The sequence below is a fragment of the Xyrauchen texanus genome, chromosome 25 (genome assembly GCF_025860055.1).
Source record: "Xyrauchen texanus isolate HMW12.3.18 chromosome 25, RBS_HiC_50CHRs, whole genome shotgun sequence".
Lineage (NCBI taxonomy): Eukaryota > Metazoa > Chordata > Actinopteri > Cypriniformes > Catostomidae > Xyrauchen > Xyrauchen texanus.
Genome location: NC_068300.1, coordinates 9,630,313 through 9,656,164, shown reverse-complemented (window position 1 = coordinate 9,656,164; position 25,852 = coordinate 9,630,313). Strand labels below are relative to the sequence as shown.

General features: G+C 37.6%; 1 protein-coding gene across 5 annotated transcripts in view; it reads left to right on the top strand.

Moving 5' to 3' along the window:
* Nucleotides 1-351: 351 nt before the first annotated feature.
* The window catches only part of LOC127618849 (nuclear factor of activated T-cells, cytoplasmic 2-like), a 66,604-nt gene continuing 41,103 nt past the window's right edge, over nt 352-25,852 (top strand). For 4 of the 5 annotated variants that reach the window (XM_052091496.1, XM_052091497.1, XM_052091499.1 and 1 more), the window contains exons 1-6: nt 2,466-2,800; nt 4,446-5,373; nt 6,558-6,726; nt 14,226-14,428; nt 15,138-15,310; nt 17,278-17,418. In XM_052091496.1, coding sequence (XP_051947456.1) covers nt 2,677-2,800; nt 4,446-5,373; nt 6,558-6,726; nt 14,226-14,428; nt 15,138-15,310; nt 17,278-17,418 — 1,738 coding nt within the window. In that variant the 5' untranslated portion in view covers nt 2,466-2,676. Of the gene's footprint in view, nt 586-2,465; nt 2,801-4,445; nt 5,374-6,557; nt 6,727-14,225; nt 14,429-15,137; nt 15,311-17,277; nt 17,419-25,852 lie in introns of those variants that run through there. The other variant, XM_052091498.1, reaches the window with a different exon arrangement.

The window sequence follows — 25,852 nt, the reverse complement described above, 5'->3', positions numbered from 1 at the left end:
GTGTACCTACTTTCTTTCATGCATATATACTTAAACATCACTCCTGTTTTCATTTTTCTACCCCTCCTCCTCTTAAACAGATTTTTTTTCATGCCCACAATGAAGTTCTTGTGCACCACTGTCTGAGAGAAGCCGCAGAAATGCCTTGGCACAGAGGCTGGAGACGTCATGGATTCCTCAGAGCGCACTCTGCAGGAAAGCCCTGAGTCTCCGAGATGGAAGCGCTCCAGGTTTCCATGGCAGAGCGCACAAACAGGAGGAAACACTGAGGGAATCCCGTTATTTTACAGCATTGGACCATTATAAACACCCAGAGCCAGGGAAGGAAACTGTTCTTGATACTCAAGTCAATCCTCAGAGCAGGCAAAGGAGTTCATACCACACAGAGCTCTACTACTAGTTCAGAGTTTTTCTGTTGTTTTTTTATTCTCAGGTTTTTCACCTCTCCATCCAGATTTTTTCCTTCTTTCTTCTGAGCTTTAAGGAAAACCGTTTTTTTGATTGTTGAATTTATATATTTTTTCCAAATGTTTAGAGAGACTTGGAGACTAATGCACTACCACAACATGAGGTCCATGGATCAAGGTATGGATGGCGCGTGCTGAAGTGTTGTGATTCACTGGTAAACAATGATTTGATTTTTAACATTTTTAACACAAACTGTTTAGTTTTTTTTGTGCTAAAGCCAATTATTAAATAATGTGTTATGCAATAACTTAATCTGCCAAGGAATAATATACATTAAAATTACAGTAGAGTATAATGCAGTACAGAAAATGCACTTGCGTCATCAGGGAACTCTCTGTTACAACCTACATGACATCAGTACATGCAACATTTCGACTTGAAACGTAACCATGCTTCTCTACACTGATTTTGAATGAAGGAACTTTTTATGCTGATTAATTTTAACTAATGTTTGGTAATAATGTTTTATTCTGATTAGCATTTTTTTTTATGTTAGATGCTCTTAAAGGGCTGTCTCATGCAGAAATCTGAAATATGGCAATATATGTAAGATAAATACATAAAATATATGTCTATTCATATATATACTGTTCATAGATATACTGTATGTTCACTAATCTAAAAAGTCCCATACTTATATGGAACATATATTTCAAAATACTAGTAAAAACATAATTTTTTCAAACATGAAATATAATTTTACATACAGTATATGTACATATATGGCCATATATCAGATTTGTGGTGCCATTCATTGGTGCACAGTGGCATTGTAATGCATTTTACAGTATATACCATTTTTTAGAACTTGTGCTTATTTATTTTTTTTAGATGTGATTCGAATTTAAATTTTAATAGAGCAAGTTTGATATAGGTTATAGAGGCACTTGATGTCTGTATCGGTCAAAAGTTGATGTCTTATATCCAACAGGAGTTTATTTGTGTTTTATTTGTGCAGGGTACCTTGAGTGTATTCAGACAGATAATGTAGATGTGATTTTCATGTCTGCTCATAGGTATTCATAAGCTGCTCGTCACTTAAAATGCCTGGAACTGTCTTTACATATGACTTACAGGAAGTGTTTGTAGTTTGCCATGATTCAGTGAGTATTGAATATCATTAGTTACATAAAATTGAGACTCCTTGGCTTTTCATAGTTCATGCTGCAATGGAAAATCCAGGTAATGTTTAATGACCCTAGATGCCGCCACTATGCAAATAATAATTTCCTTTGCCACTTCTGTCAATTCGGTCCACAAGAGTGTGCGTTTTCTCTAAAAGTGTGAGTTTAAGATTCTGGGTCCTTTTCCACACAATAATGATAATAATAATAATAAAACAGACAGACAGACAGACAGACAGACAGACAGACAGACAGATAGATAGATAGATAGATAGATAGATAGATAGATAGATAGATAGATAGATAGATAGATAGATAGATAGATAGATAGATAGATAGATAGATAGATAGATAGATAGATAGGAAAGAAAGAAAGAACGCCTGGGGGCAGCAGCAGTTCTTATTATGGGATGTTCAACTTCAAATTCTTCAAAGACCCGCCCAGATGATGCTGAAGTGTCCCGCAACCATCCGTTTTTTTTCTCCTTGTTATTGCAGTCATAACTACCAGCTAACAACAGGAGGCGCGTGTCGTCAATTTTTCGCACCTCTGTCTGAATGAGAGAATGAATTATGCACTACTTGTTGTACGAAACCAGACAAATCAATTAAAAAAGACACCGCGTTTACAGCGCAAGCGAGTGACACGTGGTACGCGTTCTTGCATTTCGTCTGTGCTTTCTTTAATTGTTGGTCAATATGCGTCATATTTTTGACGCATATTGACCGTTGCGTCGCTCATGTGCGAGACGCTAAAAATCACTCCCTCAAAAATTCCATTCCGTTGCGCTGTTTTTGGAAGCAAAACGCGTCCTGTGTGAACGCCCCATTTCAGCTTATTTGATTATAATGGAAGCGTTCTGATGTTGTCGCCTCGCGGGCAGTGTAGCTCCAATAAATGGGGGTGTGAGTGAGAGAAGTTGAAGGCGGAAGTTGAAGTTGCGCTCGATTCGCACAAGCATCGTTCGTTCGATCTCATTCATGCGTTTGGGTAGGCTCGGACCCCTGCGCGTAAAGACCCCCGCGTAATCTCGACGCGTTTTTAAAGTTGCTGTGGTGTGTTTTATAAACTAAATAAAGACAGATGAGCTCTTTTTACGGCGATAAGGCTGCAATAGTGCTGGCTGAGGAGCTGAGTCAGGTGAACTGTCAAGATGAGCTTGAGTTTGACTATCTCTTTGAGTATGGACTTCCCACGGGATCTCAAGGTTTGTGTCAGGAAACGTTTGTGTTACATGCCTGCTGAAAAATATTATGGTATAATTTTGACGTTTTGCAGGGCTTGGAGAGTGGAGAGAAAACGGCATTAAATAATTATACACATTAAACTATCGATAACTGGCTGTTTTAGCTACAGATTATATGATAGAATCGTGTATTAGAGTGTACCTTATGCATGTTATAAAAAGTTCTTTTTTAATTTCCATTAACTGCACACATTTCCCTAAAACGCATATCAACACGTTAGTGAAGCATATTGGTTAGTGACCCCAATTAACACCTGTTGCTCTGTATATCTATCTATCTGTCTGTCTGTCTGTCTGAGTAAAAACATAAACATCTGCCTCTATAGTGAAAGTTTCCTTTTCCACTTTCACTAGCATGTAAATCACACTGGTCATGTATATACTTTTTTTAAAATGGTTGAGACCATGGCTATGCTCGGAATAGCATAATAACATACTAGTCCATGCTATTACTGCAGTATATAAAATGTGCACAGTATACATTTTTGTGTGCATGAAATACCTACCTATTACATTTGCCAAAATGTGCAGTATACAACGAGCACATTGTGTGGAATACTGTACATCCAGTGTGATGAATGAATGGAAATCATTTTGGCTGCATATGTTAATGAAAATTATCTCATCTATTCGCCCTTGTGCCACCCCAGATGTGCATGACTTTCTTTCTTCTGCTGAATGAAAATTAAGATTTTAGAAGAATATCTTAGATCTGTTGGTCCTTACAATTCAAGGGCATAGTGGCCAGAACTTTGAAGGTCCAAAAATCACATAAAGGCAGCATAAAAGTAATCCATAAGACTCCAGTGCTTAAATACATGTCTTCAAAAGCGACATGATAGATGTGGGTGAGAAACAGATCAATATTTAAGTAATTTTTTACTATAAATCTCCACTTTAACGTTCGTCTTTTGTTTTTGCCAAATCACAATCTTTGTGCATATTGTCACCTAATGGGCAGTAAGGTGAATTAATAGTTAAAAGGACTTGAATATTGATCTGTTGTTCAGCCGTGTGGCATATCGCTTCTAAATATATAAATGTAAACACTGGAGTCATATGGATTAATTTTATGCTGCCTTTATACACTTTTTGGACCTATAAAGTTCTGGTCACCAATTACTTGCATTGCAATATTATTTTACAGATATATTTTTCAAAAAAAATCTTTGTGTTCAGCAGAAGAAAGAAAGTCATTCACATCTGGGATGGCATGAGGGTGTGTCAATTATGAGAGAATTATAATTTTTGGGTGAACTATTCTTTTAACATCTCTTTCTTGATTGATAATTTAATGAACTACCAAATTTAGATTCACAAATGTTTATATTTTCAACATGAAAACTGAATACCTTTTGTAATAAACATGCAATGTGAAGTGAATGTGACAGCAGTAGCGTGCTACTTTATGAAATGTTTAGCGTCACGTACAGCACACTGTTTTACAAATATGTATTTTAAAGTAGGCTGTATACAGTGTGTAGTACGGTGCAATATTTAGTAAGCAGTATTCCATTCCAAACACACAGTAGCCCGTTGCTTTACCCTAGACTGACTTTTTGGGCATTTACCCAGTTTGTTTTTGTATCTGTTTTTGTTTGAATAGATGAGCCAAGTATCTCCTCACACAGAGACCTTAGCTCTCCTCCCAGCCTCTCCTATCCTCTGGAGGAAGCCCCATCTTACGGCATCAAGCCTTGTACGTCCTCCTACACGGAGGTCAGCGCTGAAGGCCTTTCGGGCTATGAGCAACTGGAAGCCAAGAACTACCTGGAACACACCAGGCCCAGCAGTCAAGCCCTGAGCCCCAGAATTGAGATCACCCCTTCCCGTGAGCACTATAATCATGGTCGCGACTCCCTCCAGAACCATCTTGTGAACACCAGCCCTAGTCCTGGGCTCACCGTGCCTGGTCACGACCCCTTGGCCTACCGAGAGCCACAGTGCCTGAGTCCCGCTAGCAGCAACTCCTCCACTTCTTGGCACTCTGAGAACCTCTCGCCCTGGGCGTCGCCCTGTGTATCGCCCAGCAACAGCCAAGCAGCTGGGGAACTCTGCCCACGACTTCAGGGTGTCCACACAGGTTCACCCCGCACCAGTCCGGGCACGTCTCCCTGTACAAGCCTGGCAGAGGACGGCTGCATCGGCCCGCGCTCCCCTTCCCCGAGAGCCGGTTCGCGTTCCACCTCCCCTCTATGTAAACGAACCTACGACATGTACAGGAACCCCAACCTGGTGCCAGGGCCTCGTTCGCGCAGCCCATCACCCCACAGTGGTCACGAAGAGCATCACGGTGGCCATTATGGCTCAAACAACATGCCTGTGGTCCCAAATGGGTTTGGTGTTGGGCAAGCCAATTCCATTCCTACCAAGATTGTGAAGACCAATCAGCAGGTGTACCCCTTCTACGCGGATAATCACACTGAGAGCTATTACTTGTCCTGCGACCAGGATATAAAAGCCAAATCTGCCCCCGAACCTTTCTTTGTAATTCCCCCAATCTGGCCTAAACAGTTGGTGCCTGGAATATGCAGGTAAACATTTGTGTTGATATGCATTTTATTCTTAAGACCCCATGTTAAAGACCCCATGAAGCTGAGGTGGAATGTATCAAAGTGATCTTTATTTAAATAGCCACTAGCCTTTAGTTTATGTTACAGCCCAGGAGAACCATGATTTGCTACTTTCTATAGAGTACAACAGTAAAAATCTGGTTCCAGAATTAAATATCCCATTCATTTTTTCAATAGGGGAACTGATTATTAACGATAAACCTTTAAAAACAGACCTACTGTGGGCTCTGAGGTTTTTAATTGATGGTGTATGCTTCTATTGAAGCCATCAGACCACGTTATTTAAAATGTATTTAAAAATAATCGTGTTTAATAGTGGGATTCTTGTTTAAAAAACCTCACTACCCATGAAGCTTGAGAGGGAAATATCCACCAATCAGAGAATCGCTGCAAACAAACTGCAGCAAAAGAGCTCTGTAGCAACTCTTAAGCTACTAATATATTTGCAAATTTCTGAATATTTCACAATCAATTGTAAATATATTGTTTCTATGCTTACACTGAACAACCTAAAATCAACAGTTGTACATATTTCTATTTTTTTTTTTTTTTTTTGATTAAGTCGTTTGCAGTGCTTCATGGGATTGTAGTTCATTCCCTCATAAAAGATGTTAACTACACAGTCTTGTACCTTCGTCTTTTTGTTCGATTTTCAAATACGTTTTTGCTTTAAATGAAAGTGTTTAATGTTGTGATTCACCTGAGAGCTGGTTGATTTGATTCATGGCTAAGAACTCTTTTATGAAGGGTTTGATGAAATCATTAATATTTTTTTTATTAAATTTGCTGGAAGAGAAAGACTTTTTAAATGCATATATCTAGTCCACTAGCATATAAATTACCTCAAAGTTAACAAACATGGACTAAAATATGTTCAGATTTGAAAGATCTGAAAACCTTATTTTGGCAATTTAAGACTTTTAAAACATAATGGCCATTTGATTTACAATTAGTTGTTCGATAAATTCTATCTATATTCACACTTAGAGTTGCCCTGTTTAACTTAGTATAAATCATTCAAGGTCTTATTAACTACAAGCATAAGCAGAGACATTTAACTTGTGGTGAACTGCCTGCTCTTTTTCATGCTACAAATTGCTTACTTGAAGCAAATGAGCTTGACTATCTTCTCCCATCTCTCCCAGCATCCCGGTGACTTCCCTGCCCCCTCTGGGATGGCCCCTACCAAGTCGCACCGATCAGTATGAGCTGCACATTGAGGTTCAGCCCAAACCCCACCACAGAGCCCACTACGAGACAGAAGGCAGCCGAGGGGCGGTCAAAGCCCCAACTGGAGGCCATCCAGTGGTCCAGGTGGGAATTGGTTTTGTCTTGTCTGGCTAGACTGGCGTGGAAGTATTTCCTTGTCATTATGCAGCATGTGGTGATTTTGCCTCAGGTCAGTGCTATGAAAATGGCCTCCTGTGCTTCTCTGTATTTTCTTACACAAAGGAACAGTCTCATTCAGTAGTGTTGCTTGTTAAGGGAAGTATCACTTTTGCTTTTGCTCATGCTTAGGTAAGGGGGTCTTTCAAAAAACTCTGGCACATAACTTGCAGACATTGTTTCTGCTTCGGACATAATTGATACCTCAAATTGTGTGGCTTGTTGAGGAGAGCTGTGCTAGTACTGTTCTAAGCAATCCAACTTATGATTTTCAACTGGCATACAATAAAACTGAATAAAAAATCTCATAGATTTACACTGGAGGAGGGACCAGAGATATATCTAAGCACCAGAATATCATAGATAATTGACGTTGGAGTATTTTGACATCGGCTAGTAAGCAATCACCCAGAACAACCTAGTAACTGCATAGAAATATATTAAAGACCACTCTAAATACTTAGCAACCACATACCAATAGCCTGGCAACCAGCCTACTGTATCAACGCCCTAGCAACCACCCAGAACAACCTTCTAATTGCATAGTAACACACTAAAAACCCCTCTAAACACCTTAGCAACAATAAAGCAGTGCCCAGGCAAACTACTACCAATGCCTTAGCAACCAGATTGAACAGTCTAGTAACTGCATAGCAACACCCTAACAACCAGCCAGAACACACTTTTAAGTGTAGAGAAATGCTCTTACAACCACCCAAAACAACCTAGTAACTGCATAGCAACATACTAAAAACTCCTCTGAACACCTTAGCAACCATAAAACAATGACCTGGCAACCTCCTGTCAATGCTTTTGCAACCAGCTAGAACAATCTAGTAACTCCATAGCAACTGTCTAACAACCACCCAAAACAAAGCAGTAACTGCATAGCAACACACTAAAAACAACTGTGAACACCTTAGCAACATAACACTATTGCCTGGCAACCTCCTATCAATGCCTTAGCAACCATCTTAAATAGTCTAGTAACTGCATAACAACGCCCTAACATCCAGCCAGAACACCCTTGTAACTGTAGAGCAATGCCCTTACAACCATCCAGAGCAACCTAGTAACTGCATAGCAACACACTAAAAAACCCTCTGAACACCTTAGCAACCATATAGCAATGGCCTGGAAACCTCCTATCAATGCATTCACAACCAGCTAGAACAATCTATTAACTGCATAGCAAAGACCTTAGTAACGGCATTGAAACAATAAAATCACCCTGAACACCTTAGCAACCATATAGCAATGGCTTGGCAACCTTCAATCAATGTCTTTGCATCCAGCTAGAACAATATAGTAACTGCATCGCAACACACTAAAAACCACCCAGAACACCTTGGCAACCACATAGTTATAATCTAGCAACCACCAAGCAATACCCTTGCAACCAGCCAGAACAACTTTGTAACTGCATATCAGCTCGATAAAAAAGACACCTAGAGCACTTTAACAATCACATAGCAATTTCCTAGCAACCACCTATTAACACATTAGCAATCAGTCACAACAACCTAATAACTGCATTGCATTGCACTAAAAACCACTCAGAACACCTTAGCAACCACGTAGCAAAATGCTAGCAAGGAACTATCACCCTAGCAACCAGCCAAAACAACTTAATAACTGCACTGTAATGCTCTAAAAACCTCTCAGACACCAAAGCAGCCACATAGTAATAATCTGGCAACCACATAGCAATGCCCTAGCAACCAGCCAGAACAACTTAGTAACTGCATTGCAATGATCTAAAAAACATTCAGGACACCTAAGCAACCATATACAGTAGCAATGCCCTAGCAACTGCATAGCAATGCCATAGCAACCACTACTCAAACACCCCCCTCATTTTCTTCAGAGAATGTAAAAATCTGGTTACAAGCTGTTGTTGTCTAATGGATCATTTAATTTGTGAAATTTACATCTGTTTGATTTACTTTTGAGTTTGCTTAAAACTCTTCAGGAAGTTGTGTTTACTGAGAGATTTTACAGATGTAGTAATGGCAGCTGTATTCCAGAGGCACATCATATTGCTCAGTTTGTTTACCACTTGATGTTTCCCATGTAACATTTTATGTGAAAGCCCTCTTGTTGCTTGTGCTCACTCAGTGTAAACTGTCTGTAATGGTCTTGTTAGCAGAACGGCCAGTGTCCTTCCGATGTCAATGCCTCTGCTATAGATTGCAGACTGCCTAGGCAAAGCCAACATGTTTAATGCTTTCCATTCCCTGGCGCTCGCTGTGGTCAGTCCATGCCTGTCGCTGGCCAATCACGTGCTGGGGAGTTGCTCAGGTCTCTCCTGATCCTTCCTCAAATTTACTTTTCCAACCTCACAACTGACTCACTGCTTGCCTGTTGCCATGGCAACCAGGTTCTCAGATGGCCCATGGAAACAGTGTTTACCCAGTTCATGAGGCCCTGCTCTCATACCTGACTCACTCACCTGTATCTTTAAGAGACACATTTTACATTTGGTTGTTTCATGCAGAAATACGATATTAAAGCATTTTGCTATCAGAATCAATTAAACATTATGATTATCGGTATTATTGCTAAAAAAGTGGTAACACTTTACTCTAATGTTCCATTTATTACCATTAGTTACATTTGCTAACATGAATAACAATGAACAATACTTCTAAAGCTTTTGTTAATCTTGGTTAATTTGATCATTTACTAATACAACATTTTTAAATTAAAAGCTGTGTATGTTAACATTAGTAAATGCAATATGATCTAACATGAGTCAGTTGTTGACATACAGTATAAAGCAATTAAATCCATGTGGAAAGCATAGCTCAACTAATTTGGTCTTGATCGAAGTTCCTTGATGATTCTTTGAGTAATTATGAGGAAGAAATAATTGGAACTAAGAAATACAATTCTTATTGTGTTTACTGCCCTCAGCAGCCAGTTACCAAATAGTGAGATGATTTATGTTGGGCCAGCACATCCCACAGATGCTCAATCGAGATCTGGGGAATTTCGAGGCCAGGGCAATACCTTGAACTCTTCATCATATTCCTCAAACCATTCCCGAACAATGTGTGCAGTGTGGCTGGGTGCAATATCCTGCTGAAAGAGGCCACTGCCATTAGGAAATACCATTGCAATGAAGGGACATACCTGGTCTGCAATGAAGGGATATACCTGGTCTGCAATGATGTTTAGGTAGTTGACGTGTCAAAATGATGTCCACATGAATGGCCGAACCCAGGGTTTCCCAGCAGAACATTGCCCAGAGCATCACACATCCTCCACTGGCTTGTAGTCTTGCCAGAGTGCATCCTGGTGCAATCACTTCCCCAGTTAAACGGCACACACGTACACGGCGGCACACACATACACTGTGTATTTTACGCTGTGTATTCAGAAGAACTGACACGTAGGAGTCATTCGTTTGGGAATCACTCTACATTGGTTGCGCTGTATGTTTAAACTGTAATTTCAAAATAATCTACTCTTAAGAGTCATCATTTGGGAACCAGGCCCCAATGGCCATGCTGTATATTTAAGACTGTGTATTCAAAAGGACCAACTCATAATAGTCATTCATTTGGGAATCAGACTACACAGATCATGCTTTAAGAAAAGAAAAACAGTTCATAAGAGTCATTCGTTCAGAAATCGAGTGTTTTGCGCTGCTGATTGATTCAGTGGCGGTCTTGCAGTTCCAATAAATGGTTGCACAGCAAACGCTTTTCTGTCCACATTGACAGGAGAATGCTCGTTCGAGAACCCGTTAACGGAACCGTTAATGGAAACAAAAGTCATGGAAATCATTTAGTCTTTTCTGTACTGTCATTATAACATTCTTAGATGCTGTTTTGATACTAGACTTTTTACATGTTTTATTTTAAAGACCCAATTATAGATCAAATTGTCATTTATGTAGGATAAAACCACTTCTAAATCAACTGGTAGTGTCTTTAATTCTAGAAAAAAAGCTTATGAAGACCCATACTAGGTACATACTTTAGTCTATATATATAAATATTTCTGATGCAACATTGTGTATTTTTGCCCAGATATTAAATGTTCACACTTGGACTGATCACTCTACTTTTGAACTCCAGTGTAAATTTAGCTGCATCTTCGCGCTCTGTGGTTTTTGCACACTTCCTTCCGATGTAAAGTCTGCTTTTTTTTCTCGAGTACACATGTCATTTGTTACCTTCGTTTTGTGTTTCATCGAATACAGTATTTTGTGTGTTGCTCTCAGCATTCACATGACTCTTGTCTGTGCACTCGCAACTACCTAATTGCTGCTTTCTTTGTATGGGACTAACGTCTACCTGATCCAAAAATGTAGTATCTGAGCTGTTTCAGAGGTTGCATATAGTAAAGTAAAAATTTCAGAAAAATTACTGTTCCCCAGTAAAATTGTTCAGATAAATCATGAGGGTGAACCGTATAGCGATCTGGGAAATGTAGTTTTTCCTCATCAGCGATCTATCCAATCAAATACCTTCGCCCCCTGTGCCCCTAATTTCCCTCTCTCCACCCGACGCCCCCATACTCCCCCGCAACAGAACCTCATATGCAAAGATAAGTAATGTTACTAATCGACTTGTAGAGGTGAAAGTCTGAAATTGAAATGTTGAGAAAGGCTTGGTAAATACCTTTAAGTCAATGTTTGTAGCTGTGTAAATGAGAAGTGATTTGAATTTGAATTTAGTTGAAATTGTTGTTAATTGATATCCCGCTTTACTGATTCTTTGGCTCTACAAAAACGAATTACAAAAAGCTAATGCTTGTTAATTTCTTGCTCTTATCACAAACTATGTGATTTAGTCATCAGTAAAAGCTATTTGAAGTAATTTAGGCTGCATCCACCTTAATCCAAATACATTTGAAAATACTGTTTTCAGTGCCGTAGCCTAGCGGGCTGCGCTCATGACATGTGGTGCTGATGCATAGTGGGTGACACAAATTTGAATCCTGGCTCGTGATATCCTTTCCCAAGCCCATTCCCACTCTTCTCCCTCTCATTTCCTATTCACCTCTCTACTTTCCTTATCCCATTAAATGGCCAAAAAAAGAAGAAAATGCTGTTTTTGAAGCGGTCTCAATCTACACTGGCGTTTTCAAGCATTTTCCAAAAATTGCTCGTCCACACTGAAACGCTTAAATCCCCTTACTGCGCATGCGAAAAAACACTGTTCCATGTACGGCCTGAAACGTTTGTCATTAACCAAACAGTAACCAATATTGAATTAATGATATACAAATGTGGACAATTGTTACTTTGCCATTTATTGTAAATCTGTAAAATTACTAGTGAAACAATAGTACAAAAAAGCTACTCCCCAATTCAACATAATTGAATGCTTTGGTGCAGTTTGGCAAACAAATTCTCAAGGCATGCCCCCAGTCCCCCCTAGAAAACAAAGGGGACACTTTATGAATTCTTAGGGGGGCCTGTGCTCCAATTGTGATAAAAGTCGACAACTCCCCTGCATTAGAGATGAACAGATTGAAATCCTGTTTACCCTGTAACAAGGTACTTACCTCTAGGTATAGGGATTGTCCCTGCAACTAGTTTTCTGTTAGTTGTTAAAAATAAAAGGTTAAGCTAAATCATTAACTCGTAACATTCCCCTCACATCATATTAAAACTTTAGCGTTAAATTCGTCCTTAAATTTCTTTCTCCAAATTTCCTGAACATCTCTTTCATGAATGAAAAGAAGTTGCAATGAACTAGTCTTATAAACCCTGCTTTGTTTTACAGCATATCTACCCCATCTACAACAAAATGACAAGGCCATATTTGTTTTTCTCAATGGGCATGCCATGCTTTGCATATGAAAATGTGGCCCATTTGCCTCTGTGTCAAAAAGGATTCGAAAGAGTTTTTGAATTATTAACCTTCAGCACAGGAATGCAGACAACAAACTAAAACTTTTGCCCTCTGGCTCCAGTTTGTTGATGTCCCTATGATTTCCACATACCACACCCGAGTCAATCAACTGCTATCGGAAGGACCCATAGGCCACAAACTCCATGTTTGCAGACTCTAACACTGCTGGTCACACTCCTCTGACTTGTGTTCAAGGTTTCTAAAGATGCTAATGTTTTCAGCAGTGTCTGGGCTTCAAATGGCCATCCAGGAGAGCAGACCTTTGCTAAAAGAGTCACACTACTGTCTATAATAAAATACAATTATTCTCCGTTTAGAGGAGAAGGAATATCTGAGATCCTGATGATGTTCAGTTGGTATCGCAATGAGTCTCATCTGTTAGTGCTCTAGAGCGTTCTGTGTAAGCACTTTGAGTTCTTTGAGGTAGCACAATGTGTTCAAACTTTTTTCCCAGGCTACAATTTTTGCCTTTCTTATTAAAAATGTGCCAAAATATGTGAAAGCTTACACTATAAATTTGTGTGTGGTGCTATGTGGTTGCAAGGGTATTCTGGGTGTGCAGGCTACAAGTTGCTGTACAATCAATTTAAAATATATAAAAAAAACTATTTGTTGCATTTTAAATTAAATGAAGGATATAGCGCAAAGGCTCTATTGATCAAAAAATATATAAAGAAATGTGTGTTTCTTCAACTTTTGACACTTTTAGCACAGTGAACTTATACAAAATAAATCATAATTGTTTCACACTCACAATAAAAAAATTAAAAAAAGCCACTAGCAATGTCCAGCATATATGTATATACATGCATCAACTTCTAAAAGTAACGAAAAGTTCCACTACAGTGTCATTTCCAGCACATCTCAAATTCTCTATTGTGTTTAATGTCCCATGGACATCTCTGAGATGTCTGTTTAAATCCTTTCATCTGGAAAGCATCGTATTCTACTTAACATCTAATAGACATCTTCAAAAATCAGATTTGGACTGACTTAACAAGTACACTATCTTTTGAAAAAACATTATTAGGGGCAAAATTGTTTATTGTGGTGGAAATGAGGCCACAACTATGGGACAGGCATAATTTATGAAAGACTGATAGAAATAATTTTCACACAATAATTATGCAAATGGTTTATGTTTATTTCACTCTTTGTTTAGAGTATGATGGTTTTAAACATGTAATGATTTATATTTTTATAATGGATTTTCTTAGTTTAAAGTCTGGGTCTGGGACAAGGCTGAAAACGTGTACATAAACGGAATTTCAAAAGTACCAAAATTAAATGATGAAGGCCTGGTTAAAAGTTTCCAAGTCAGTTTTAATGAGACCTTCATATAACAAAAAGAAAAAAAGGTAAAAATCTGTTTTCATAAAAACCAACCCCTGGGACATAAAAACTGCCCGAAGTTGAAGAAACACCCTTATATAAATCTATCAATAAAATCAAGATAATCTGCATTACAATTTACAGTGCTTTTACTGTGCATTCAAGCATGATAATAAAAAACGACTGAACAATTTTTTAGCAAATAATTTTTTTTCCTGTGTGCAGTTACGTGGATACAGGGGCAAGGATCCACTAGGTCTGCAGATCTTCATTGGTACAGCAGATGAGCGAATTCTGAAGCCTCACGCTTTCTACCAGGTCCATCGCATCACCGGCAAAACCGTCACCACCACCAGCTATGAGAAGATCCTTAACAGCACCAAAGTCCTGGAAATTCCTCTGGAGCCAAAGAATAACATGAAAGCAATGTAAGTAAACATTACTGGATGATGGACCTCATTCACGAAATGCAAAAAGAAACTGAAAAGCAACTTTTAAAGTAGCAATTTACCTAATAATGATAAAACCATTTATTTTTAAGTAATTGTTGTTTAATATGGCAATAGACCAAAAACATTTTTATATGCAATTTACACAGAAATGATGGCAAATGTGACAGTTATGTAAGAAGAGTAAGGGGCCGTTCATATTGAATGCATTGTTGCACTAAATAAAGCTTGAGACAGAGCAAAAACATTTAGTTGAATGCAGGTGTCTCGAAACGCATTTTTAAAAGTCTAAAAAATGTGGCGCTGTTGCGCAAGATGCTAAAAACACAGTAAGACGTGCCGCAACGGCCAAAGACGTCTGTCAAGTGCATGTTTACAAAGATAAACTATTGAAAAACAATGGAGATGGATGCAATAAACAAGTCCATTCCATAAGTCCATTAAGTTAACGTAAGAATGGTAAAACATTCATTCTTGCGTCATTTGTCACGTTGCATGTGATAGTTTACGCAAGAATGGTTTTATGAACGAATTACAGAGAAATTTGTTTTGCTCACGTTTCACGAATGAGGCTAGATTATTTTATCATCGATTCTTTTGAACATGAGCGTTTAACCTGTTGTATGGTTTCTAGGTGTTTTGATTTGTAATAATACATCATAAAATTGTTTTTGCACACTCATCATAGAATTGATTGTGCTGGGATTCTCAAGCTCCGGAATGCTGACATCGAGCTTCGGAAAGGAGAGACAGACATTGGCCGTAAAAACACACGTGTTCGACTGGTATTTCGTGTTCATATCCCCCAGCAAGGAGGCCAACCTTTGTCTCTCCAAATTGCTTCGCATCCTATTGAGTGTTGTGAGTAAATTACATTTATAACATACATAAATGTAGATTGTCCAAGATTGCTCTGGCTTGGAAACAACTTCCCAAGCCTTCTTAGTTATTATCCACCTGTAATATAGAGAACACTTTTCACAGTACAATCAAAGACAAAGTTCCGCCCCTATTTTTTCTCATTGAATATCCTGTTTCATTCAGAAATACATCATATTATGGAAGTAAAATGTGTTTGCAATTGCTGTTTTCATGTTGACTTTAAAAAACTGGGCCATTTTTTAAGGTTTGTGGCTCAAACACTGAGGTACCAGACAGGTTTAGCATCTGGATTTAGTAAAATCTCTGTCTCCTTTTATATTCGAGGATTTTTGGATTGCATTGTGTGAATATTAGTCACGCTCTTATAGCATATCCAATATCATCAGTGGTTTAGTCCTACATGAAATTCGGTCCTGTCATGAAATCAGCTGACTTTGCTTTCTCCTACGTTAATTTTCATATGATGCAAACCAGACTTAACACAAGGTGAACAGAGAAACAACAAAAAAAGGAATGAATTTAAAATGAGCTTGAAAGATAGATTACAACTTCCCAACCCCTGTTTCTGTATTATAAAGTCAAAGGGACAGATCAACCAAAAATGAAAATTCTTTCAATCAAAATCATGACATCATTTAAATTTTTGGGTGAACGGTCCCTTTAAATGTGTTTCGTCTGACTCATTGCAGTATTTACTGACGTATCTCACCCTTCCTGACCCTGTCATCAGGTAGCACGCTGTATTATTTTACAGTACTGTAATACTTCATTGACTTAGATTACAGCATGCTGCACATGTCCGTACAAAGGTCACTCGTATTCGTCTTAATCACAGTTACTGTAGCGGATATTAAATCACAGGTATTAGGAGATAAGTCTCATGACTTTCATGCATGTTCTTAATAACATGATGACAAATTTCATCTCTTTGTAAAACAGGGTTTTATATTGCTTTAGTCTAAAGTAAATAAAGATGGTGTTTAATATGTTAGACCTGACTCCCTGTTTGTTTACAGGGCTTAATGTCAATTTGGCTAAAGCAAATTTGTTTAAACTAATTTCCTAGTTAAAAGCCCCTTTAATTTCAATGCAAATGATAATTCAATTACTTCTCAGAATTGCCTGGGCTAAAATATAATTGCATTATGATCTATTGTACTGTATATCTTGCATAGTAACTTCAGAGTTGTTGGATTATTTGTATTATCAGTCTTTAACCACTAAATTAGACCGCCATGTTATCTGAAAAATTTTACATTTACGTTACATTTATTAATAAAGCAGACAATTTTATCCAAAGCAACAGTAGTTATACATTTTATCAGTATGTCCATTTGCTGTGAATCGTACCCATGACCATAGCATTGCAAAATCTGCCACTTTAAGTCAATAGTTTATTTTTTCATCTGCATTTTTAGTTCATTCCCTCATTAAAGGCGTTAAGGACACAGTCTGGTACCTTTGTCTGATTTTAAAATAATTTTTTGCTTCAAATTTTATTTTGTAACATTGTGATTACCTCAGAGCTGGTTGGTTTGGTTCATGTCTTATACATATACATTATACAAGGATTAAAAATTAACGGGAAAGATACTGCTTGAAGCTAGACGGCTGAAAATATGGATGGGGACTGTTGTGCACTATAGGAGGCCTGAATAATTCTCAGTGTCTTGAATCACCCAAGGATCATACCTGTGGCATTTGTGTTACCTTGAACTCCATGTTTCATTTATATGTCAAAACAAATATTGTTTTGGATGTCAGAAGGCTTCTTTGGATGTCAGAATTTTTGCAGTCCCATCAATCGAAGCAATACAATCTTTGGCACCAAAAATATACAAGCCACTTATAATTACTCATAATTAAATATTTACAGTGACACGACACAATAGAAATGTATTGTTTATAATGGAACATTTGTTCTATGTTTGTTTGTGCCCCTGTAGCTCAGAGATCAGCCCACGAGCTGCCCATGGTGGAGAAACAGGACATGGACTCTTGTTCGGTTCTTGGAGGTCAGCAGATGATACTCACTGGCCAGAACTTCAGCGCTGATTCAAAAGTGATCTTCTCAGAGAAGACTCATGGTAAGTGCTGACTGATGACAAGATATCAAAAAGACGAAGGGTTTTTTGTGGAGCTGTTAAAATGAATGCATTAATGCATATGATTCATTTAAAATGTTTAACATGTACGTTTTTCTTTAACGTGATTAATGCATTTACCAATCTGACATTAGATTCTGACATTTAATTCAGCTCCGTGTGAGTTCTGAACACTGGTTAGAATAGGGCGGAACCTTTGAGACGTGTCCGGCGGGGTCATTACACTAACATACATGTCACAAGCACACACAAAAGTGATTCCGTGTCAGTGATCAAGTGATGGAGGAAGGATCTCTTAACCGTATCTTTTGTACAAAACACCCCCAGATGGGACCTGTGAAAATCTGCATTCACATGACGCTAGAGTGAAACATCAGCATTTCCCTACGGCCGTGTTGCGCTTCCGTTTTACCGGACAATTCGGATAAAGGTAAATCATTACGAGCAAAACAAAACGTTCTCTGCAGTGCTTTTTATGTGGAGTTCAAATCGGAAAATCATGTAAATGCGGCTTCACGATTTCTATTGCAAAGTGAATAGCCGCAATTAATATTGTGAAGGATGAGGGTTTAAGAGATGTAATATCCATTGCAATGAATACTGTTCCTATGGGGACTAGTTCAACAACTTTGGGAAATGTTAAATGTTACTTGAATTGGTGCTATTTTAGTGCATTTTTATCTTTATACTGTGAAATACTTTGGAAAATTGTAAACTTTTTTTTATTTAATTTTTGTACTTTTTTTTTTTATTAAACTGTTTAAGAAGGTACTAAATGCATTTTGACAGGAAAAGAACAGGGTTCCCACACATCCTGAAAAACCTTTTTTAGCATAATAGAAATGTTTGACTGTGTTGCTAACAAGGTTTTGTTACATGCACATAAACATGTTGATGATCAGGACTCAGAATAGCATTTAAATACACAAATTTGTATCGCTTCGTCACCGCCGGCAGCTTCGCATTGTGAAATAACATCAACGGGTAACTGTCATGGACGAATTTCTGTCACGTACTTTCTCTGCTCATCTGCTGTCGTCTCTTCTCTGCTCCAACTAAATAGTTTAAGTGTTGATTTAGTAGAAAATAAAACATTGTCGTTCCAAAATTGCTCAAAAAACATTTGAGTAATAAACGTTAGACAACGGCGATGATCGGACAACTGATGTTGGATGTGTTGTGATTCATTTTCATTTTCAACAATTCCTCGATCGGAGTCCACATACACAGCATTTACCACTTGTAGTGTAGGAAAACAGGGACCGAAACACAGAATCTAGTCATAAAAATGCCATTAGCGATAAAACGCAGCATGTCATGGAAAATTACATATTTTGGCGAATATTTTGTGAATGCACAATTAATCAAATAAAATATTCTATTTGTCCTAGTGTGATAATTAAACTGGAAAAGTCAGTGTTTTACTTGAATAAATATGTAATCTGCAAGTGATGCACACTTCAAAATGTATGTGTGAAGACAGCCGCTCATACGCTGAAAACACCTCATCACGCGGCACTCTTGTGTGTGTGAGAAGACAGAGTCGAGCACTCTGAAGTGCACAGCACATACAGACTATACATTTATTTAATTAAATCACAGTTTTATAATGATTAATAATCACAATGGGCCATGTAGCGAACTGCTTATCTGGAGATGAGAAACTACCAACTAAAACTGTCAGAAAAGCCTAAATAAATGCTAGATTTAAATGGATGCATGTATTTTTGCTTAAATGTTACACTTGTTGGGCACAGAAAATGTCCTGGAAAAATGTGGAATGAAAAGAGTAGGAACCCGTAAGTATAAATAGGGTCAAATTTAATCACTTAAATTGGGATTAAATATTTTAATCGACTGACAGCACTAGTTTTTAGACATTCTGGGTTTCATCTTGACCTAATGCACATAATAAATACTTATTTTTCAGCTAATGAGAGTTTTATGTTCCACTGAATAATAGAGATTTGCTCTGTGTGTTTATTTTGTTATTTGTTCTTTTTTGATGGAACATTTCATCCAAAAATGAAAATTCTGTCACCATTACTCACCCTGTTGCTGTTCCAACCCTAAATGACTTTCTTTCATGTAGTATTAGGAGGAGAGACATCTTCATTCTAGAGAGCATTTTATTGGAGTAACATTTGTACACGTCCCTGTGCAGGAGATCGTCAGTATTTTTGGTCCGTTTTCTCGGATGAAAGTTTATTTCGTCAACTTTTATGAGTACACTAGGATAGAGAAGACCTCAAAGATAACAGACATGGTCTAAAAGCCAAACATTTTTTAAATGTATAGTTTTCACACATGTTTGTCACCTCCACTATTTCCCGTATGCCACCTGCTTTTGTGCTTGACTCACACTTAGAGGCAAACCATGCAGACAATTTACCCATTAACAATTTGCTTTATTTTGGAGATAAGAGGCAAACACTGTCCTTCCTTTGTTAGTGCTTCTATTGATGAACGTGTCACCTTTGTGTTCAGTGACAATCATATGTAGAGCACATCTTTTGTGTTGTCCGGAATATTTAATGACAAATAATGCGTAGTGGACGAAAAAGACATGTGGAACACAGTCTTTTTATTTCCCAATTCATGAGTAATTTTTTTGTCCGAGACTAACAGAATGAAGTACTTGAGTTGAGCAACTGCTAAAACTACATAATTACACACTCAGCCACATGAACTCGATCTGGGATCACAACTTTATGAATGACAGTGTACAGCACAAGAGCATTATGTTTTAATTTGAATTGTTACCTTTTCCAATCGGTTTCACTCGCTTTTGCATTTCTGATAGAATACAGTGAAGCTTTATGTACAAATAGTTGCTGATCTATGTAGATACAGGTTCAAATTTCTCTGTCATTATCAGATTTACTTGTTTTTCTTGTATTTTAATTTAAATTTGTATTGAAAGTCTACTTAAAATAATATAAATTGGTGTTTTGTGACACTTAGTCCATGTCTGTTAGCTTTAAGGCCATCTGTATCAAGCATATTCTTATGTACATCTAAAATTTGACAAAGTTAACATATAGCAGATATATGCAAATAGTCAAAAAACAGTCTTTAACTTCAAGGACAATCTGCAAAAAATAGTAATGACATAAGTTCCTGCTCAGGGGGTGCATGCACATTTTTGTCCAATAAAATGCTCTCTTGAATGAGAATGTCCCTCCCCTAAAAGTTTTAAACCATGTAACAAACCAACCAACTCCGAGGTGAATCAAAACATTACAAACTTTGATTTGACCATAGATATTAAAGTGGTTGATTTTAAGTACAGAAACAACATATTTCTATTCTATTGCAATATAAATATATATATATATATATATATATATATATATATATATATATATATATATATATATATAGATATATATAGATATATATATAAAAAATACAAAATATTCAGATAATTAAAATGCATTACATTCTTGTAGCAGAAGAGTTCATCATTGATAAGACAATACAAAAACTGGCTTTAGAATACATTGGTTTTTTTTACTACCATATTATTGATCATAAGTCAATCACTGACACACAGTTCACAGCAATCCATTTCACAAGTAAATTTATCAATCAGTTCCAGATTTATTATGAGGGCTTGTTTAAAGACACGTCAGTTTACACCTGCGTCAGACATGCTTGTGTGGCGTCTCGGGTGCGTTGCATCATAAACATAAATTTTTAGGTCACTGTGTTAATACTTAGAAAACATCTTGTGATCACTTAGTTCAGATTTGTGCTCCATCGAGTGTTTTGAACGCAAGAATGTAACGCATGTTTGTGTTGTTCTGATACTGAAGTGTTTTGTTCACTGTTTAAACTGTGTGTTGCCACACAGATGAGGTTTCACTTACTGCCCTCTGGAGTAAACTGGTGGTACTACAAGCTTGCATTTCTCAGGAATCTTCCTTATTACGGTCCGGGGGCAGTGAGATTAATTGCGTTATTTTTAATATAATTAATCGCACTGAATTAACTAGTTAAATCGACAACCCTAATAAATAATAAATATATATATTGTAATTTGAGAATGTATGGAGACCAACTCAGTTGTGTCATTTGCAGTGCATCATGGATATGAGCAAAAGCACTTTTGCTGCTGTTTGTTTGCAGCAACATCTAATTCTTTTGATTGGATTCATTTTTTTTAATTGTTTGAAATTTTGTGAACTGAGGGCTTCAGCAGAACCATAAACCATCGATTAACAACCTTGGAGTGCACGGTAGTTTTTTTCTTTTCTTTACAAAACTTTCAAATATACAACAAAAAAAGCACCAAATCATTAAGTCAAACATATTAACTAAGCTGAGCAGACATCAACATAATGACAAAGGAGGAAAAAAGAAAATAAAAAGAGTGGAGAAAAGTGTAAAATATATGTGTGTGTGTATATATATATATATATATATATATATATATATATATATATATATATTATGTAAAAAAAAATTATAATAATTTAATGGCATTCTTATTCTTTAAAAATCTCAATGAATGAAAAAAACGAATATACTTAATTCCAAAAAATAATTGAAAACAGGTTGGGTCTTCATAAATTTTGATTTGTGTATAAAGAATTTAGTCAGGTTGATTATGTCACGTTAGGTTTGTCATATAACATATCTTTAAAAATCAGTTCACCTATGGAGAAATGTATGAACTTTTGCACCCTATAGGTGCATGCACATGGCAGTTTAGATAAAAAACATTTCTTTATATACTAGAAAGTTTTGTTTTAAGCTTGTTCAGATCCCTTATTAAATGTGTGTCAAAAGGTTTTTGTGTTGTTTGCGGCAGAGCCTGTTGCCTGCAGGTGCCCCCACCCCACCCCCCACACACACACACACACACACTCTGTGATCTTTCATGCATGATAAACGACAGATGGATTGTGTGTGTGCTATGACTACTCTCTCTTATTGACACCTTTTTTGGCTTTGGACAGGTGGCAACTGGCAGTTTTGCTTGCAAATAAAAACCTGTCACAGCTGTGAGATTAGAAAGTGTAGCTTCAACCTTCAAAGTCCATGATGTTGTTATTTTTTCCTTTATCTCTTTCTTTCTTCAATTGTGTTTGCATGTTGTTTGTTTCCGCACTGCTGTTCAGAGTCTGCTCTATTGATGTACGTGGTGTGTCGTCTAGGTTTTGTTTGTTTTGGTAGAGTGCTAAGTTCTGTTTAATGATCTAAGGGGTGTTTTAGGTGCTGGCCAGGATGCACGTCCATGGTAAAATGTTTAGTCTATCAGAGTATTGCTGTGTCTCACACTAAAGACAGGTTTTGGGATCCAAAAAGTTTTCAGATTTGTCCAATTTAACCACATTTCATAATGTGGTTAAAACACATACGAAAGCTCATCCGTTCAAATGCGTATCCGATCAACCACTGCCCATAAACAAGAGTTTTAAAATGTGTTACGCACCATTTTTAAAAGGGAAGAAGCATCTGAAAGGAACATTTTAAAAATGGCATTCAAATACATGCTCAAGACCTCACAAAACTACTTCAGTGTGTCTGATATTAACATGCAGTGACACAGATGAGAAGCACAAACATTTTTAGTTCAGTTAAAACAGGTCTTTAAACATCATGTTTGTGCTTCGATTAAATGCAACTTTAATTTGGGGAAACTGTGATGCATTTTTTCCCACTTCTTTTGCACTTTATTATCACACCTACGTAGTGATATATGTCGTATGTCGTCATCAGTGTTAATTATTCCAGTTTTTGTTTTAGTCATAGTTTTAGTCTTTTGGCGAAAGTGTCTTTTAAAATTAGTCAGTATTTCATCTTGTCTTATTCAGGTCAAGTCAAGCGGCTTTATTGTCATTTCAACCATTTACAGCAGGTACAGTACACAGTGAAATGAAACAATGTTCCTCCAGGTCCATGATACTACATAAAAACAACACAGAACTACGTGAGACTACACAGAACTACACAGGACAACATAAAGTGTTCAATAATGTGCAAACAGTACAAGACAGTATAATAATTACTAAAACAGGAGAAAAGGTACAGTAAAGGACAGTGCTGTGCCGACCAGTACACAGTTCTGGTGTGGAATAAAGTGCAAAAACATATTCCAACTTAATTATAAATGCTGTAAAATGTAAACCTAACACACTAGTTAGCAGCAAAAAATGCAGATGGTCAATACAGTATTCGTTTAAGGTTTATTAACTGCCATTTAAGAAAGCATTCAAACAATTACATAGGGAGTGGAATGGTGTTCAAGTGAGTGAGTGTGTGTGTGTGTGTGTGTGTGTGTGTGTGTGTGTGTGTGTGTGTGTGTGTGGGTTGGTGTCAGTCCAGTCTCTGGGATCGCTTGGGGGAAGAAACTATAACACAGTCTGACCGTGAGCGCCTGAATGCTTCGGTACTTTTTGCCAGACAGCAGCAGGGTGAAGAGTTTGTGTGAGGGGGTGCGTGGTGTCATCCACAATGCTGGTGGCTTTGCGGATGCAATGTGTTATGTAAATGTCTGTGATGGAGGGAAGAGAGACCCCGATGATCTTCTCAGCTTTGCTCACTATCCACTGCTGGGTCTTGCGATCCGAGACGGTGCAGTTCCCAAACCAGGCAGTGATGCCGCTGTTCAGAATGCTCTCGATAGTCCATCTATAGAATGTGGTGAGGATGAGGGATGAAATTCATAAATTTGAATAATTCTGGCATAAAAATTATATCTTTTAGTTGATGATAATATGCAAAATGACAAAAATGTTTTTGAAAACATTTATAAACATTTTCTTAAACATGTCACAACTGCAGGATATAAAAGATGAAAAACCTGTAAATACCTGAGCACCTGAAATAATAGCATATAAGGAATATACTGAAGTGCTATTCTTTAGAAGTTAGCCTACTGTATTCTGAATTTATCATGCTTTAGATACTGTAATTATAGCTATATACTGTAAATACCATAATAGTCTTTTAATATAAATTTGTTCTTGTCATATTTTCATCAACAGTATGCTTTAATAAAATTGTTTGATTCTATCAGAAAAGACTCAGGATTATTGGGATTAATACGGACATAGAAATACTTTGTATTTTTTTATGTTATTTGGCGTAAACACCATCCTACGGTTCAGTGCACTCATACTTGCTTTCATCGTCGAATCCTGCTGGAAGTGATGACGGCATATCCCGCCCAGGGCGAGACCTAAACTTGCGGTGATGGAGATCTTTCTGCTAGAATTATGCTTACACTTCCACTTGTTGTCATTGTGCATCCTTTTGTCTCATATTTGTTATTGTCTGTGATTTCATTGACGAGAATAACACTGGTCATCATGAAATCAGAGACCCTTCGAAATCCGAAAATAAGTAGTAAAAAGAGACACATATTACGACCAGGTGTAAACGGTGACGTCTCACCAGTGATCGGATGGACCAAAATCCATGTTTTTTTTTCCCCATTTGGAATGCCCAATTCCCAAAGCGATCTAAGTCCTCATGGTGGCGTAGTGACTCGCCTCAATTCAGGTGGCGGAGGATGAATCTCAGTTGCCTCTTATCACGTGGCTTGTTGAGCACGTTACCGCGGAGACATAGCGCGCGTGGAGTCTTCACGCTATTCTCCGTGCTATTCAACTGACCACCCGCCCCACCGAGAGCGAGAACCACATTATAGCGACCACAAGGAGGTTACACCATGTGACTCTACCCTCCCTAGCCACTGGGACAATTTGTTTGCTTAGGAGACCTGGCTAGAGGACCAAATCCCATTTTTTAGCATCCTGACCAACTTGACACAGCAACATTGGCTCAACCAATAGTGTTAGTTTGAGGTGGGAGTTTCTGTTTGGATGATCAATAACAAACAAGGGCAGTATTCAGGAAACCTGCTTGAAAACAGTGATTATTTTTGCAATTTCATTTGATGATGCTAGTGGTGCAGAAATAACCCACTTCAGCTTTAAGCCATACTTAAAAATGTTTCACACCAAGTTACATTTATTGTAATGAAAGAAATTACATTTGTCAAGCAACTTGGAGGTTTCTTAGGTTTTAAATGACAAAACAATAGATATACTGTTTCGAAATTGTATTGTGACACTTACTGGTTGTCAAACCTTAGCGGAACATGTCCATTGTTAATGTGAACTACCACACCTGTGGATACTCTGCTAGGACACCTATGTGAACTTGAGGGGAACTGACATCATACATCAACGAAAAATCACCTAGACACAGGTTGGTTAGTGACAAACCCAAAAATGGCTCAGAAAAGGGAAGTTCGTTCCGAGAAAAGGTCTAATGTAATTTGTTTGCATATGCCACATAGTTTTATATGTTGTTATCTAATGTAATGACATTCACAGAAGAGTGGTTTAAGTGTCCAAATACTTCTCGGGGCCACAGTATGTGTTTAACTTCTGCATGTCTA